At 50.3% G+C, this 14,991-nt stretch overlaps 6 protein-coding genes across 6 annotated transcripts; 5 read left to right on the top strand and 1 right to left on the bottom strand.

The window, feature by feature from the left end:
- Nucleotides 1-89: 89 nt before the first annotated feature.
- Nucleotides 90-1,666, top strand: N7508_010489 (dolichyl-P-Glc:Glc1Man(9)GlcNAc(2)-PP-dolichol alpha-1,3-glucosyltransferase ALG8; the record flags this gene model as incomplete). The annotated part of the gene is made up of 6 exons (XM_058468549.1): nt 90-166; nt 238-316; nt 374-465; nt 629-1,122; nt 1,181-1,320; nt 1,370-1,666. 6 exons carry the CDS (start codon nt 90-92, stop codon nt 1,664-1,666), a joined length of 1,179 nt encoding a protein of 392 aa, XP_058316395.1.
- Nucleotides 1,667-4,117: 2,451 nt separating this feature from the next.
- N7508_010488 (uncharacterized protein) lies at nt 4,118-7,478 on the top strand (the record flags this gene model as incomplete). Its single annotated transcript, XM_058468548.1, has 7 exons — nt 4,118-4,120; nt 4,219-4,284; nt 4,341-4,484; nt 4,535-4,637; nt 4,689-4,705; nt 4,757-6,348; nt 6,401-7,478. The coding sequence occupies 7 exons, from the start codon at nt 4,118-4,120 to the stop codon at nt 7,476-7,478; spliced, it is 3,003 nt and encodes a 1,000-aa protein (XP_058316394.1).
- Nucleotides 7,479-8,025: 547 nt separating this feature from the next.
- On the top strand, nt 8,026-9,332 carry N7508_010487 (coenzyme A transporter; the record flags this gene model as incomplete). Its single annotated transcript, XM_058468547.1, has 2 exons — nt 8,026-8,301; nt 8,367-9,332. The coding sequence occupies 2 exons, from the start codon at nt 8,026-8,028 to the stop codon at nt 9,330-9,332; spliced, it is 1,242 nt and encodes a 413-aa protein (XP_058316393.1).
- Nucleotides 9,333-9,694: 362 nt separating this feature from the next.
- Nucleotides 9,695-10,738, top strand: N7508_010486 (RNA-binding ATPase activator ESF2; the record flags this gene model as incomplete). Its single annotated transcript, XM_058468546.1, has 1 exon — nt 9,695-10,738. The coding sequence occupies one exon, from the start codon at nt 9,695-9,697 to the stop codon at nt 10,736-10,738; it is 1,044 nt and encodes a 347-aa protein (XP_058316392.1).
- Nucleotides 10,739-10,946: 208 nt separating this feature from the next.
- On the bottom strand, nt 10,947-12,586 carry N7508_010485 (ribosome-binding protein NMD3; the record flags this gene model as incomplete). Its single annotated transcript, XM_058468545.1, has 2 exons — nt 10,947-12,477; nt 12,528-12,586. 2 exons carry the CDS (start codon nt 12,584-12,586, stop codon nt 10,947-10,949), a joined length of 1,590 nt encoding a protein of 529 aa, XP_058316391.1.
- Nucleotides 12,587-12,808: 222 nt separating this feature from the next.
- On the top strand, nt 12,809-14,851 carry N7508_010484 (RsfS/YbeB/iojap family protein; the record flags this gene model as incomplete). The annotated part of the gene is made up of 1 exon (XM_058468544.1): nt 12,809-14,851. The coding sequence occupies one exon, from the start codon at nt 12,809-12,811 to the stop codon at nt 14,849-14,851; it is 2,043 nt and encodes a 680-aa protein (XP_058316390.1).
- Between the last annotated feature and the right edge of the window lie 140 nt (nt 14,852-14,991).

Genomic DNA, 14,991 nt, shown 5'->3' with positions numbered 1-14,991 from the left:
TATGCGGAGGGAGCTTCAAACTTTGCCCTTTGCGCGTCCGTTCTCTGTCGGTTCCCAGCTTTGTCGCATTATTATGCGCAATAGCTCCAATGACTGAACTATATCCCACGCTGACGCAATGCGCCATCGTTGCTGCTGCGTTCAAGGTTCTGCTTTTCCCCGCATAGTGAGTCCCGCCGTCTCGCCGCAGTTTGAGTGTTCGTGTTGAGCTAATTGATATTTTTCTGTTGATTATAGTAAGTCCACGGACTTTGAGGTTCATCGGAACTGGCTCGCCATTACCCACTCCCTTCCGATTCAAGAATGGTACTACGAGGTGGGTTCTTTCGAACGCATGCTGGTCGAGTGTGGGCGCTGACTGGGGCTGGTTTAGAAATCCTCGGAATGGACACTCGATTACCCGCCGTTCTTTGCGGCCTTTGAATGGTTGATGTCGCAAGCAGCCGCATATGTGGACCCTGCGATGTTGGTCGTGAAGAACCTGGGCTATGATTCGTGGCAGACCGTGTACTTCCAGAGAGCAACTGTCATTCTGACAGAATTTGTTCTTGTATACGCGTTGAGTCGGTAAAATATGCTTCCTTCCCAAGGTTATGCAATACAAGATACTGATTGCAGCATAATCTAGATTCGTCAAATCCGTCCCTTTGCCGAACAAGCAGGCTGCACATGTGGCTAGTCTTTCCATTCTGCTATCTCCGGGCCTCTTCATAATCGACCACATCCATTTCCAATACAATGGATTCATGTACGGTCTTTTGATTATGTCAATTGTCCTGGCCCGCAAACAATCGACTCTTCTTTACAGTGGGATCCTGTTCGCGGTCCTGTTGTGCATGAAGCACATCTATCTCTACCTTGCCCTTGCATACTTCGTCTACCTCCTGCGCGCCTACTGTCTGGATCCTAGATCAGTATTGCGCCCTCGTTTTGGAAACATTATCAAGCTTGGAGTATGTGTGGTTGGTGTGTTTGCGATTGCTTTTGGTCCTTTCGCGCAATGGGGTCAGTTGCTGCAGCTTAAGGATAGGCTTTTCCCATTCTCCCGGGGTCTTTGCCATGCCTATTGGGCACCGAATATTTGGGCAATGTACTCGTTTTCTGATCGAGCTTTGATTCCACGTGAGTATTCTTCTGTTCCTGTTCGGTTGTATGGTGGTTAGATCTGACATTTCCACAGTTGCTCCAAGACTGGGTCTCCCCGTGAACACCGACGCATTGAACAGCGTTACACGAGGGCTTGTGGGAGATACTTCCTTTGCCATCCTTCCCGAGGTTACCAAGGAGCATACCTTCTTGCTAACCTTCTTATTCCAACTGGTAAAGAATTCGATCTCTGTGTGATAGACCCACACTGACAACTTTCTAGATCCCCCTAGTTAAGCTCTGGTTCCGTCCGGACTGGGATACTTTCGTCGGAGCAATCACACTCTGTGGCTACGCATCCTTCCTATTCGGCTGGCATGTACACGAAAAGGCCATTCTCCTAATCATCATCCCCTTCAGCCTCATCGCACTCAAGGACCGTCGCTACTTCAGTGCCTTCCGGCCTCTGGCAGTTGCTGGACATGTCTCACTCTTCCCGCTGCTATTCACGGCAGCCGAGTTCCCCCTTGAAGACCGTTTACACGGTGCTGTGGCTGGTGCTATTCCTCTTCGTCTTTGACCAAGTCGCGCCCGTCCCTGAACGGCCCCGTATCTTCGTGTTTGATCGACTGGCACTCCTTTACCTGACTATATCCATCCCTCTGATTGTGTATTGCTCCCTCGGTCACCAATTGATTTTCGGCTGGGAGAGACTCGAGTTCCTGCCATTGATGTTCATGAGCAGTTATTCAGCACTTGGAGTTGTTGGGAGCTGGGTGGGATTCATGGTGGTGTATTTCACAACATAGAGTGTGCTATCAAAAATAGACACAGATATCTTTTTATTTAGAACAAGTATAGTATGCATGCTGTGCGGTGACTTTGTTAGGCGAGGGAAATGATGTAAGAGTTTGCACTGTTTGTGTCCACGTGGATCTGACCCACAGATCACAGGAGTCTATTCCCGCACTAGCCTCATTGGGTTAGCCTCAACTCATCCATGGTTGGCCTGCAAATGCAGCCGGAATGGAAACACGGGGACATTTCCGTTTTGCTTTGATTTTCGTGTTATATTCCTTTCTACTACCGATATATCTGGTACAATTATCTTCTGTCATGGTAATTTGGATATATTTGTGGTAAAGGAGAGACCCGCTATATATATTGGCCATAACGTACCTTTACCTTGGAAGTTTGATGAAAATTGAAAAATTCTCACGGCATTTGGACAATATATCTAGACAGTAGTAATCTGACACATTCATGCCATGAACATATAACTGAACACGTCGAGTGTGAATAGTAACGGTTAACGCGTCTATCCGATAGCTTACAGAACGTCGCACAGCGGATCCTTGCATTGAAAATGTAAATAAGTAAGCCCTTGTATACAGTAAGCTGGACATACATACATATAGGCAGGTACCGGGTGCTACAAGATAGCCATAGATCCAAGCGGCATATATCCAAAGTCTCAAAGCCCCGACGATGGCAATTGCTGTGCAAACATATGGAACACCAGCCCAGCAAAAGAACACCATGACCAATGGATCGCAACAGTGATCGTGTAACTTATACTTATACTGACTGAGACACGGACGAGTGTCGATTTTCTAGCCTATCTGGGCTGATGTCTAAGTCGCTATTGCATCTTTGCACCTGTGGCGACATTCATTTTTCCAGATCAGCTATGTATGATTTGCTCATAACTGAGTCTATGCATAAGTAAAAGTCTGTGGATACTTCTGAATAGACACAAGCTACAAATAATCGAAATGCAGAGCAATGTAGCATGCAAGAGCTGTATACAAAGCCCTTTGATAGCCCTACGTTTGATACCTGTATCTAGTCATTTCTAAAAAAGTAACGATGCTTCAGTTAAGCCGTAAATAATCTTCTATCCTAGCATAGACAGTGCATCTATTATTCGTGGGTGAAGGTCAAGTAATATGGCCCCTGGTAGTGTAAGGCTTTGGATACCGGAACTGTTGGAAATGACTACTAACCCTCTAATACTCTACTGAAAATGACTGATTAAAGAATATATTTATTATGTTTATGGAGAAAAGCTGAATGTCAAAGTAGTTAACAGGGGTTGTAATCTGTTTGGGAACAAAGCCAAGGTTGGAGGTGATAGGTGTTCTCAAACAAAAGCGCCTAGAATAGATATAGTAATGTTTAGATGTGGTGATACATCTCTAAATATACTCTCAAGTCATTGAAGCCTAAATGTTATTTCACCAGAGCGATGTATAGGCCTTACTATGGTGTTCATAGTACAAATTGCCAATGCTCCGATCTGGACCGGGAGGTGACCGAGAGTAGAAATTGATAATCGTGTAGTAAACATGGAGCTACATCGTAAAACTAAGCTATAAATACGATAGACAAATTCTGCTAGATCAGACGAGTCGAATGAGTGTAAATAAAGTCTCATTTGGCGGTGGAAATTACCAGTTGAAGAGGGTAGAGAGCAGATAGCAGAGGAGAAGGGTCGAAGGTCCCGAGAGTTTTGTCTTTGCTTCTCCCGCGGGCTCCTCGTTTCGGCCAATCAGAGTCCCAGACGCGGTCCTGCAACGATCTACCGCTTCTTTTATGCCTTTCTTTCTTTCTTACTTCTTCTCTCCTTCAATCTCCTCCCCCCCTGGATCCCCACGAACCACCCACCTCATTGCTTCCCTCACCGTAATACTATATTGGACGCGTTCTACTTCGGTAAGTCCGTTGATTTCCCCGACGCATGGCCCATTCGCGCGATCTGTGGCTGCGACCAGGCCTGATCATGACGGCCACCTCCCCATGAACCATCGACTCAGACCATATCTGCTGGGGTCTCTGCTGTCCTCGCAGCGACTGCCGTTCCCTTCGCGCCAATTTCGGGCTTGACGCGGTGTTCACCTCCACCTCCGCAATTCTTTAATGAGCTGCATCCGCTGACAAGGGCCGCGTTTTATCTAGTCCGTTCATGATTGACCCCGTTGACGATAGTTTTTGGTCGATTGGCGCGTCCGCACGCAAGCTTTAGAAGATCATGGTATGCGACACCTTATCGGATGGAACGGCTGCGAAGACGGCACGGAGAAATGTGATGGATGTTGCGGAATACAGAGGCTTATACAATCATTTGATTAGGTGCTCTTCAAACGCAAACCGGTTCAATACCTCCCACCAACCGTCATTGAGGATGACAGCTCCGAGGTATGCACCTTCGACACCTGTGTATCACCACCCACTGACCTCAGCTCTCCTTTCAGGTTTGGGTCATCCCGGAGACCAACGAGGTCTTTACCACCTACGAGCCCTACCTACAGCGAATGGATTTCTACAAGCAGCGCCGATTCATTTGCGAGATCACCGGTCACTCGGGCTTGACATTCTTCGAGGCACTGCGGAGTGAGGTACATTATGATCTGGACTCTGAGTGAGGCAAGCGCTGATATCATGTTAGACTGAGGAATCGCGTGAAGTGAACAATAGTTTCCCGGATGCGCTGAGAGAACCTATTCTCCGCCGAATCCAATTTTCCACAGTCTCAAGGGTGGACAGTCTTGGTATGGAATTCCTATTTTGTTTGATGAATTCAAGCTAACTCTTAATTCAAGTGGACGAGATTTACGAAGTAAGATTTCAAATGCTTTTGTTGCTTCGCCCCATATTCTAACAGATCCAGGAATTCAAATCAGACTTTTATCCCGGTGAGGCCGTTCTAATTTTGCTGGAGGATAGCACTCGACTTCATGGTACTATTCGAGACAAGGCCAACTTCGCCGAGCAGCTATTTGCCGACGGAACCATTAAAACGCCTGCTTTCGCCCGTTATCTGGTCAAGATCCTAGACCGGCAAAATGAGGAGGCCCTGCTGGACCAGGACCACATTACACGCGACCGAAAGGCCTTTACTAAGTTGATGCTGCGCGGTTTTATTAAAAATAATGTCACCAGGGAGTCATGGACCGGTGCTCCTTGGTTGGTCAAGCCCTCTGTTGCCGAGGAGTACAAAATCCCAATCGAGGTACCCAAGCATCTTCAGTACGGCGCCAAGGTGGCAGAGAAGAAGGCAATGAAGAAGGCAGACCAAGACGGGTTCTTCGGTTTTTTCTCTTCTCAACAACTTCCTGAACTGAAACCAGCCACGAAGGGACAGAAATCGAAGTTGACACCGCACGACATGGCGAAGTCAAGAGAGGCACAGTATCAGGAGTACCAGCGATCACTGAATGGCAATCCATCATTCCTGCTCCCCTCTAATCCCTTGCGTCCCACAAAGCCGCCACTGGTTGGCGATCGGAAGTTTTCTGCAGGTGGGAGCCCTTACGTTGTCGTCAAAAATGAATCAAGACCGCCCACCCCACCACCAATCAAGTATCCTATCGAAGATTTGGATCTTGCTCCTAATCAGGAGAGGCCACATCGCCCTACCCTGAAGTTCTTAATGGTGGGCGAGTCCGAAGACGACGGAAGTGAAGACCTCCTGCCTGATGATCTTGAGCCCGAAACGGTGGGATTGCTTCTGGAGACCTGGAATACGCTTAACGTTTACTGCGAGGTGTTCGAACTAGATTCCTTCACTTTTGACGACTTCGTCCAAGCTATGCGATTCTCGTCAGAAGAGATGGACTGCGAGATGTTCGTGGAGATCCATTGTGCCGTTCTCAAGAAGCTGGTCAATGCGACGGGCCACGAGGGTGGTGCTGTTCAAGTATCACTTCCCGACTTCCCAGTTGAGGACTCAGATGAGTCCGAAGAGGAGGACGACGAGGAGGATGAGGAAGAACCCCCTAAGCCGGCAGACAAGCCCGGTAGAATGACCACCAGACGAAGCCTGGCCATGGAAGAGGCACAGACAATCAAATCGCAAGTCGTTGAAGAAGACGATGAAGACGAAACAAAGATTCACCGCGCTGCCGAGATGTTCGAGAAGTACGGGTGGATCGAGCGCCTTCGCAAACGCGATTTCCGCAATGGTGGATGGCAGATGGTGATGATTGGTCTGTTGCACCAGATGTCAGCCCGTCCCCGGTCAGAACGGACTTGCAACGATATCCTCAAACACCTGGCTCCTCTTGATGCCGAGCCTACCCAGTACACCGCACTGGAGCAATACCGCACTCTGGACATCAACATGCGCACCAAGGCTTTGCAGATCATTTGTCTGCTCAGTCTGGAAACCAAGGCGATCCGTAACTATCTCGAGGAGTGCAGTAACCAGATGACCGAGTTGCGCAAGGAAAAGATCGAGTACCAGAAGGCGCGCAAAGCAGCGTAAGTTGTATTTCCCTATTGCGACACTAGCAACCACTAACAAATCTTTTAGACTTATCGAGCTACGACAACTTCACCAGGAGCGTAAGGCCGTTCAACCCGAGCCCGAGAAGAACGGAAAGTCACCCACACCAGTTCCCGAACTGGATGGGCTTGATGATTCCAGGATGACTGGCCTGGAAGGCGATTCCGAAATGCCTGTCGACACTGAAGACGAAGATACCCCTCGGCCACGCTCTCTTCGAGGAGGACCCGATCGTGCCCTCGAGCGCAAGCGCAAGCAAGAGCTAGAGAAAGAGCGAAAGGAACAGCTTGCGAAACAGCCAAAGGGATCGAAACAATACCAACGAGTCCTGAAGAAGATCGATGACCAGAAGGCCAAGGTCGACAAGCTCCATGATCAGATCGAGACAGTCGAACACAACCTCCGCGAGGCTGATTGCCCCCGAACCCGATGCCTTGGACAAGACCGTTTCTGCAACCGCTACTGGTGGTTTGAGCGGAACGCCATGCCTTACGAGGGCATGCCGGAGAGTTCGACTGCCGAGGCACTATACGCTAATGGTCGTCTGTGGGTACAAGGCCCGGATGAAATGGAGCACGCCGGCTTCATCGATGTAACTGAGGAACAGCGCAAGCAATACTACAGGCACTTCGGAACCACCCCAGCGGAGCGCAAGAAGCATGAGGAGGGACCTACTCATTTATCAAATGCCCGTGAATGGGGTTACTACGAGGAGCCAGATGCCATTGGACAGCTTACGGAATGGCTAGACCCGCGCGGCAACCGAGAGTCCAAGCTCTTGAAGGAGCTCCTGCAACAACAGGACTATATCGCCAAGTACATGAATAACCGCCAGGCGTACCTGAGCCAGAGGGCAGAGAGAGCTGAGTCGGAGGATATTCCAGCTAAGCGTGTGACCACCCGCACCAAGACCTATATGGATGTGAACGCACACGGTCTCCGTTGTCTGCACTGGAAGAACAACACCGCGCTGTCTGAGAACGGCCATCTCCATGTTGACCCTGACCGGCCTGCCAAGCGCACCAAGCGAGTCTCCGATGACACCAGGGAGAACAAGGACACCAAGAAGACCTTGACTCGACAGAGCTCCCGGCGCAACCGTTGATTCCTCACTTGTCACGCGACCACGATATTCTTTGTATTATTTCCATTCTATTATCCTCACATTTCGAGCATGGAGGGAGTTAGGTGTTTTAGAAATGCACTAGAGTGAATATTCTATCATGATAACTAAGAGTAGAGTACCTATAGAGTATGGTGTAAAGAAAAGCGGATGACAATTCGGCTTCTCGGGACTCGCTGACCCGCCACTCGGTATCGGTATGGTAATCCGCCGGTTATTTGCGGGGGGCGGCTGGTATCGGCATGTCAGTCCGTACACTCCGAACTTCGCCAGCCAAAATACGTCAGTGAACGAGAACACACAATTGTCTCTTCTCTCATACACTGCTCATTGCATACTTTGCATATTCCCTCTCATCGTATATACCACCTGAGACACCAAGAACCCTTGCCCTGCCCGATTGAAAGGTCCCGAAGATCATCCGGTAGCCCGAGACTTTTCTTCCTGATTATCGCCGAACTGATCACGAGGGGATACGGTTATTGCCCCAGATATTTCCCCCGGCCTCGGCTGTTCGCCCTTTCTTCCCATGTCGACTGGTTATTCGGGCCATGTCAATCACGACCGCAGCAACACACAATCAAGAAACCCACCTCACACCCCAGACTCCACGCCACAGTCTGCTCCGATGAGCGAAATTTCACACTCGAGATCGCCGAGCGCGATGACGAGCAGCGCAAAAGCCCCCATGGTCTCAAGAACTACTGTAGCAGACCAGCAGAATGGCGAAACAAAACCTCCACAGAAGCAGAGCTTGGATTACATCTCGAGAACTGGGTTAGCAGGAGGACTGGCGGGGTGTGCGGTAAGTGCGCAAACGAAGAAGACCCAGATGCGATATTTATATACTGACATCGGTGGAAAATCAAGGCCAAAACCGTCGTGGCACCCCTAGACCGCGTCAAGATCCTATTCCAAGCCTCAAACCCGCAATTCGCAAAATACACAGGCAGCTGGTATGGTCTTTCCGCAGCCATCAGAGACATCAAGCGCTCAGAAGGCGCAATGGGCTTATACAAAGGCCACTCCGCAACTCTCATCCGAATCTTCCCCTACGCCGCCATTAAATTCCTCGCATACGAACAGATCCGCGCAGTTGTAATCCCGTCACGGGATAAAGAGACTGTATTCCGCCGACTGGCATCAGGCAGCATGGCCGGAATCACATCCGTCTTCTTCACATACCCTTTAGAACTTCTTCGTGTGCGAATGGCCTTCGAAACGAAACAGTCTTCCCGCTCTTCCTTGACAGACGTCTGCCGCCAGATCTACAATGAGCGCGCGCGGACCCCGTCAACAGGCTCCGCTGCCGCGGCTGAATCTTCGACCGTCACTGCTGCTGAAAGTGCTTCCTCGGCTGTGAACAAGGTCGTGCCGCGCTCTGGACTGGCCAATTTCTACCGCGGCTTTTCCCCTACGATCCTTGGAATGCTTCCTTACGCTGGAATGTCGTTCCTCACGCATGACACCGTTGGCGACTGGTTACGTCTCCCTGCTGTTGCGAAATATACTACCATTCCTGGTTCAACGTCTAAGAGATCTGACAAGGGTCCCCAGCTCACGGCTGTTGCAGAATTATCATCCGGCGCGCTTGCCGGTATGGTCTCGCAAACATCTTCATATCCGCTCGAGGTCCTCCGCCGACGCATGCAAGTGAGCGGTGCAGTTGGTGACGGACATCGCATTGGAATTGCCGAGACTGCTCGTACTATCTGGCTCGAGAGGGGATTCCGTGGTTTCTGGGTTGGGTTGACTATTGGATATATCAAGGTTATTCCCATGGTTGCTACCAGTTTCTTTGTTTATGAGCGGTTGAAGTGGTCACTGGGCATTTAGAAGCCTCCCACTTCTTGATCACTTACCTTTTTCTATGTTCTGAACATACATCGTGAGATTCGGGGATGGATAGTCCTCGACCACTACCAATTCCTGTTGGCGTTTCGTGGATACCTTGGGAGGGGGGGTTTTTTCATTGCATTAGAAGCTTGAGCAGCTTGCTTCAAAGATATACTAGAAGTCATATATACAATTTACTATGTCAAGTCACTTCAATAAATCTTACTCTTCTGATCTCTATAAATTCTCAGCATTGAATTTGGCTGTATAGTCCCGCGGGCGCACGGGCCACCCGTATTAAAAAAAAAAGTTGGAGACTTCCGCCTCTCACAACTGTTTCTACATTCTCTCAAATCTACAAAATGACGACCCGCACGCACAACGAATTCCTGGACACTGCAGCCAGCGATGATGAGACCAGCGATCGAGGCTACGACTCCGAAGCCAATGTGGCAGAGAGCAAAGGCAGAGCCGTGAAGCGGCGACGAACAGCCGAGACACAAGACTTCTTCGGAGTAGAATCAGACGAAGATGACTCCAACGAAGATTTAGAAGAAGAACAAACTCGCGGCAAAGGAAAGGGCAAGAGCCGCAAGCAAGCAAAGACCAAACAAGACGCCGAGAATGACGAAGAAGACTCCAACGACGACGAAGCAGACCAAGACAGCGCATTCCTAGAAGCCGCCGCAAAAATCGCCCGCACAAAAGCCCTCCAGCCAACCGAAAAGAAGCCCAAACTGGCCAACGGAAAACCACCTAAGAAAAACAAAACGGGCGTTATCTACCTCTCCTCCCTGCCACCATACCTGAAACCTTTCGCACTGAAAGGCATGCTAGAACAACGCGGCTTTGAACCAATCACGAAGATCTTCCTCGCGCCGCTTCTCCCCTCAGCAGCCGGAAACCGGCGCAAAAGCAACAAGCGCAAGACCTACACGGACGGGTGGGTTGAATTCGCCTCGAAGAAGACGGCCAAGATCTGCGCCGAGACGCTGAATGCGCATATTGTCGGTGGAAAGAAGGGTGGGTGGTACCATGATGATGTGTGGAATATGAAATACCTGCGTGGATTTAAGTGGGCGGATTTGATGGAGCAGGTTCAGCGTGAGAGAAGTGAGCGTGAGGCTAGGCAGCGGATTGAGGATTCGCGTGCGAAGAAGGAGGAGAAAATGTTTGTTGCTGGTGTTGAGAGTGGGCGTGTTGCTGATGGTATGGCGAGGAAGAATGAGGAGAAGGCTAGGAGGAGGTTGGAGGAGAGTGCAAAGAAGGATGAGGTAACAGAGGTTTCGCAGAAGAAAATTGCTCAGCCTGTTCGACGACGCTTCCAGCAGAGTGAGGTTGTCCAGGGGAGTAAGGAGGGGGCTGTTGCTGATGATACTAAGAGGGTGCTTGGGAAGATTTTTTAGTTTCCAGGCTGGTCTACTTTCGGATTGTTAAATAACCGATGTTCTTTTTTCGGAGGTTGTAAATTGCATCCGCATGCTGTACATTGCATGTATCTATTTGAAAATAAGGAACTTTTTTTTGATTGGATTGAAAGACCCAGAAACAAAACAGAAACGCCGGCCAGTGCCATGATCGTCAAGGATATCACACGCAGAAAGCTGCAAGAGCTTATTCATTGTCGTCCATGTTCATGTCGTCAAAGTCATCGAGGAGCTCGTCCATGTTAATCTTAGGAACGGTCTCGGCTTCCTCATCCACATCATCGTTCTCGGCCATCTGCACCTCCATTTGGTCGGGCTGGGCTTGCTGTTGACGGACCTTGTACAGGTCAAGGGTGTGACGCAGCTCCTGGTCCTCTTCGACATCACGCAAGAACATCTCGTAGTCCTGCTCCATACGGTTCTGCTCTTGCTCCTGGCGCTTGCTAGTGGGGACGTTGCCGCCAGCGAGGGCCTCGTCTTCGTATTCCTTGGCCATACGCTTGAGGCGCCAGCTGCGGTTCTTGGACTTCTTGCTGCGGACGTAGTGCTTCTTCACGAGGACGACATCGGGAATTGTGGAGCCGTATTGGTTGCTACGCTCGATTTCCTCAAAGTGCTCATTGTTGAAGTTGGTTCCTGTCAGGTGGTAACCGAGAACGGAGTCTCCGACGTGCAGGATACCACCGAGGTGAGTCCGGGTGAAGTAGGTGATGTCGTTAGATCCGAGATCCGAGGCGCGGGCAACGGTGCACTCGGACATAAGGTAACGACCGTTGGACAGACCGGTGGGCTCAATGTCCATGACGATAAACTCCTTGAGTTCGGTGACATCGGCAAGAGTCCTGAAAGGCTGACGCCAGTAGACGCCGGTGGGAACATCGGTTGTTTGGAGGGTGCAGGGGTCCATGAGGTTGACGGCAGTGCCGACGCGGTGACAGAGGGTCAGAGGAGCGATGTTGCCCAGAGAGCGAGCCAACTTAAGTGGTAGAGCAACCAAGTCATCCTTGCAAATGGGGATCAACTCAACGGAGTATGTGAACTTGTACGACTTGGTAGAGGTGTGAATATCCATCGAAATAAGTTCCTGGGACTTCTTCGACTTGCAAGGAGTCACTGATTGCAAGAACTCAACCATCTTGTCAGCATGGTTTCTCTGAGCAAAGTAGAAGTCAAGACCGTCTTTGGCTTCCTTAATGTTGACGGTATCCTTGTGGGCACCGTGCTTAAGAATGACCTGCTCGAGGTACAGGAAGGTTCGCTTGTGGGGGACCTTCTGACGAATCTGAACAGCGGCGCGCCAGGAGTTGTGGGTATAAGACTTTTGACAGTCAGGACACTGCTGTGAAGCGACGACATATTCCACCTCAAATGTCTGCTGGATAATGGTACCCTGGAAGGCTTCTTGTTGGATGGTGATCTTCATCTTGATACGGCGGGAGTGGGGTTCGGTCCAAATGAAACTGGCGTCGATAATGCGGACTTTGGAGAGACCACGCAGCTTGCGCAGACACAAAGCCAAGAGTTCCTTCGATTCGGGGGCAGCGACAACCCAGCTGGTGGGGGGTTGCAGCCATCTCTCGCAATCCTTGCAAGTGTGGAGGGTGGCTTCACGTTGAATACCCTGGGAAACATCGACAGTAAGTCGGATACAATCTGAGCAGAGGGCACCAGCTGAGGTTGTTCCGTCAATAGGAGCACCACAGTTGCAGCAAAGAATACTGCAAATTATTAGCATCTAATCAGGCATTAGCGGGGGAACACAACGTACGTTGCTGCAATCTGCTCCTGCTGCTGCATATAGACGGGGGCATCCAGATCCATCGACATCTTGAGTAGAATGCCTAAATCAAGAAAAAGGAAAAAATGACCGTAGTATAGAGTCCAGGACTCGAGTCTGGTTATCGTGGATTTGTAACTTTTGCCCCTCCGAGAATCTTTTTTTTGGATGAGTCAGCTGTTTGCACTGTTTGGCGCTGCTATCGTTGATATCATCCGGAGCAAATCAGGACTTCCAAGATTCCTCACTTTCTTGTTTCAAACATTTTCACCATGAGCAGAGCTCTTCTACGAGGGGCTGCATGCCAATCGTGTCGCCATGAGGTACTCCGGTCTTTCGTCTCCGCCTCCGGTATTCGACTGCCGCGATACTCTCTTCCCTCCCGTTCGATATCCAACCCTAAAGCTTTCTCCACGCTAAGCTCACTGCGATCCGATCGTCCTCCAACTGCGCATAAGATTGATTCCCATATAGCTGAACCGGAAGAGACACCAGCACAGACCGAAAGCAACCCGCCTGCCTCGTCTCAGCATGTTCCTTGGTACCTGCAGGAGGAGGCACCGGTCGAGGATCGTCCGTTGACTGAGGCCCATCTCCCCGAGATCCCAGACGACACCCCAGAGATGCTTTCCACCCTTCTGGAGTACACATATAAAGATCTTGGTCTTGATAGTCTTAAGTTGTTTGACCTACGCGGCCTCGAAATTCCAGCGGCCCTCGGTGCCAATGTGATCATGATTGTTGGAACTGCCCGTAGCGTGAAGCACTTGAATGTGTCCGCTGATCGCCTTTGTCGCTGGCTGCGAAGCCAATACAAGTTGTCTCCATATGCAGATGGCCTACTAGGACGCAACGAGTTAAAGATCAAACTCCGCCGCAAAGCCAAGCGGGCGCGCGCTGCCGCCGCCGCAGGTGCCATGATCGATGAAAAAGACGATGGAATAACCACGGGCTGGATTTGTGTCAATGCGGGCGTTGTGGATAAGGATGCTATTTCTCCGACACAGCTTAGCGATGCTGGCTTCGAAGGATTCGGCAGCATCGAGCTTGGAACTAACGTCGTGGTCCAGATCTTTACGGAGGAGAAGCGGGCCGACGTTGATCTAGATGGTCTCTGGGAAGCTACTCTAGCCCGCGAAGGCCGAAAGAACGTTCAAGTGAACGATTCTTCCAAGCCTAACTCTGCACCACCCAGGTCTATGTCCGATGGCTTCGGATCTTCCCCCAACCAAAAGAGAAGCTTTCATACCATGCGACGACTCGCAGTGCCTGAAATGAGTCCCATTGAGTCTGACCTAGGATCTGCCTTTCCTATTATGGGAGCTTCATCAACTGCTGGCAGCGCAGAAGCTGTTGCATCCCAAATGACCCCGGCTTCTCTGCTTGAGACCCTCAGTGAGCTTACAGCCGAAAATGCACGAAGCGAGCTTGGAAGTGGCCCAAGCGATCGCACGTCCACCCTTTTTCTGAGACTATTTTATAACAACCACGCTTCCAAAAGCACCGACCAGGAGAAGGCTATCCTTCGATTGAAGTTGCTGTCAATTGCTGTGTCCAGACAGCACCCGGCTTACAGTAAAGATGCCCTGTTCAGTGCCTTTTCTGATTTCCTCCAGAATGGCCACAATCTGCCGGATGACCTTGGGTTTGATGTTGTCTCTGGCCTGCTTGCCCCGAGACCAATCAGTGCGAACACCGGGGAAATTGCATCCGATATTCCTGAGTGTGATATGGAGCTTGCCCTGAGTGTTTTGGATCGTCTCAGCCTACGCGGCGTACCGATTTTGAGCATGAGAATGTTCAACATCCTCTACCAAACAGTCGCTACACCAAGTGCATCGTCCGTGGAAGAAGCTTCACAGCCATCGCCTACTGCTCAGCGAACTAAATCCCAGGAGCGAATATTGTCTCGGTTGACCAAGATTATCGCGGCCGCTAATGTTCCGTTCGACGCAAGCGAGGCTCGCAAGCTCATGGTCACGCTCTTCAACTGCGGTGACCACGATGGTTTCTGGCGATTATGGAACCAGTTCCCTCTGAAAGGCCTAAACCGTACACATGACGATTACACCCAGCTGTTCCAGTTGCACGCTGACCTTGGCGACGAACGGCGAGCCCGCGAGTGCCTTTCCCTTGGCATACCGCTGATGGCCGAGGAGTCTCCTGCAATAGAGCTTCAAGGCCTGATTGTGCCTGCAATCATGCATTGTATCTTGGTGGCTGACCCAACCATTCACAACCGTGAAGATGGTCCTCAGAGTTTTTATATGCCACTCTGGACTGATTGCCAGGAGGCACTTGCCTCCGGGCCCTGAATGACGAACAATATCTGTAAATTAATCCAGCATATACTCTGCATGTACAATATCAAGTTTTGTCAATTGAGCATTTCAAAGTTGTTAGTCCAAGTCGAGCGGAGTAGTCAGCTCGGATAAGTTGAGCCTCGGCAGACGAT

The sequence above is a fragment of the Penicillium antarcticum genome (assembly GCF_028974205.1).
Source record: "Penicillium antarcticum strain IBT 31339 chromosome Unknown utg000009l_segment0_segment0, whole genome shotgun sequence".
NCBI classification, from domain to species: domain Eukaryota; kingdom Fungi; phylum Ascomycota; class Eurotiomycetes; order Eurotiales; family Aspergillaceae; genus Penicillium; species Penicillium antarcticum.
The sequence above is the reverse complement of the archived record's forward strand: the minus strand, read 5'-3'. Positions and strand labels throughout refer to the sequence as shown.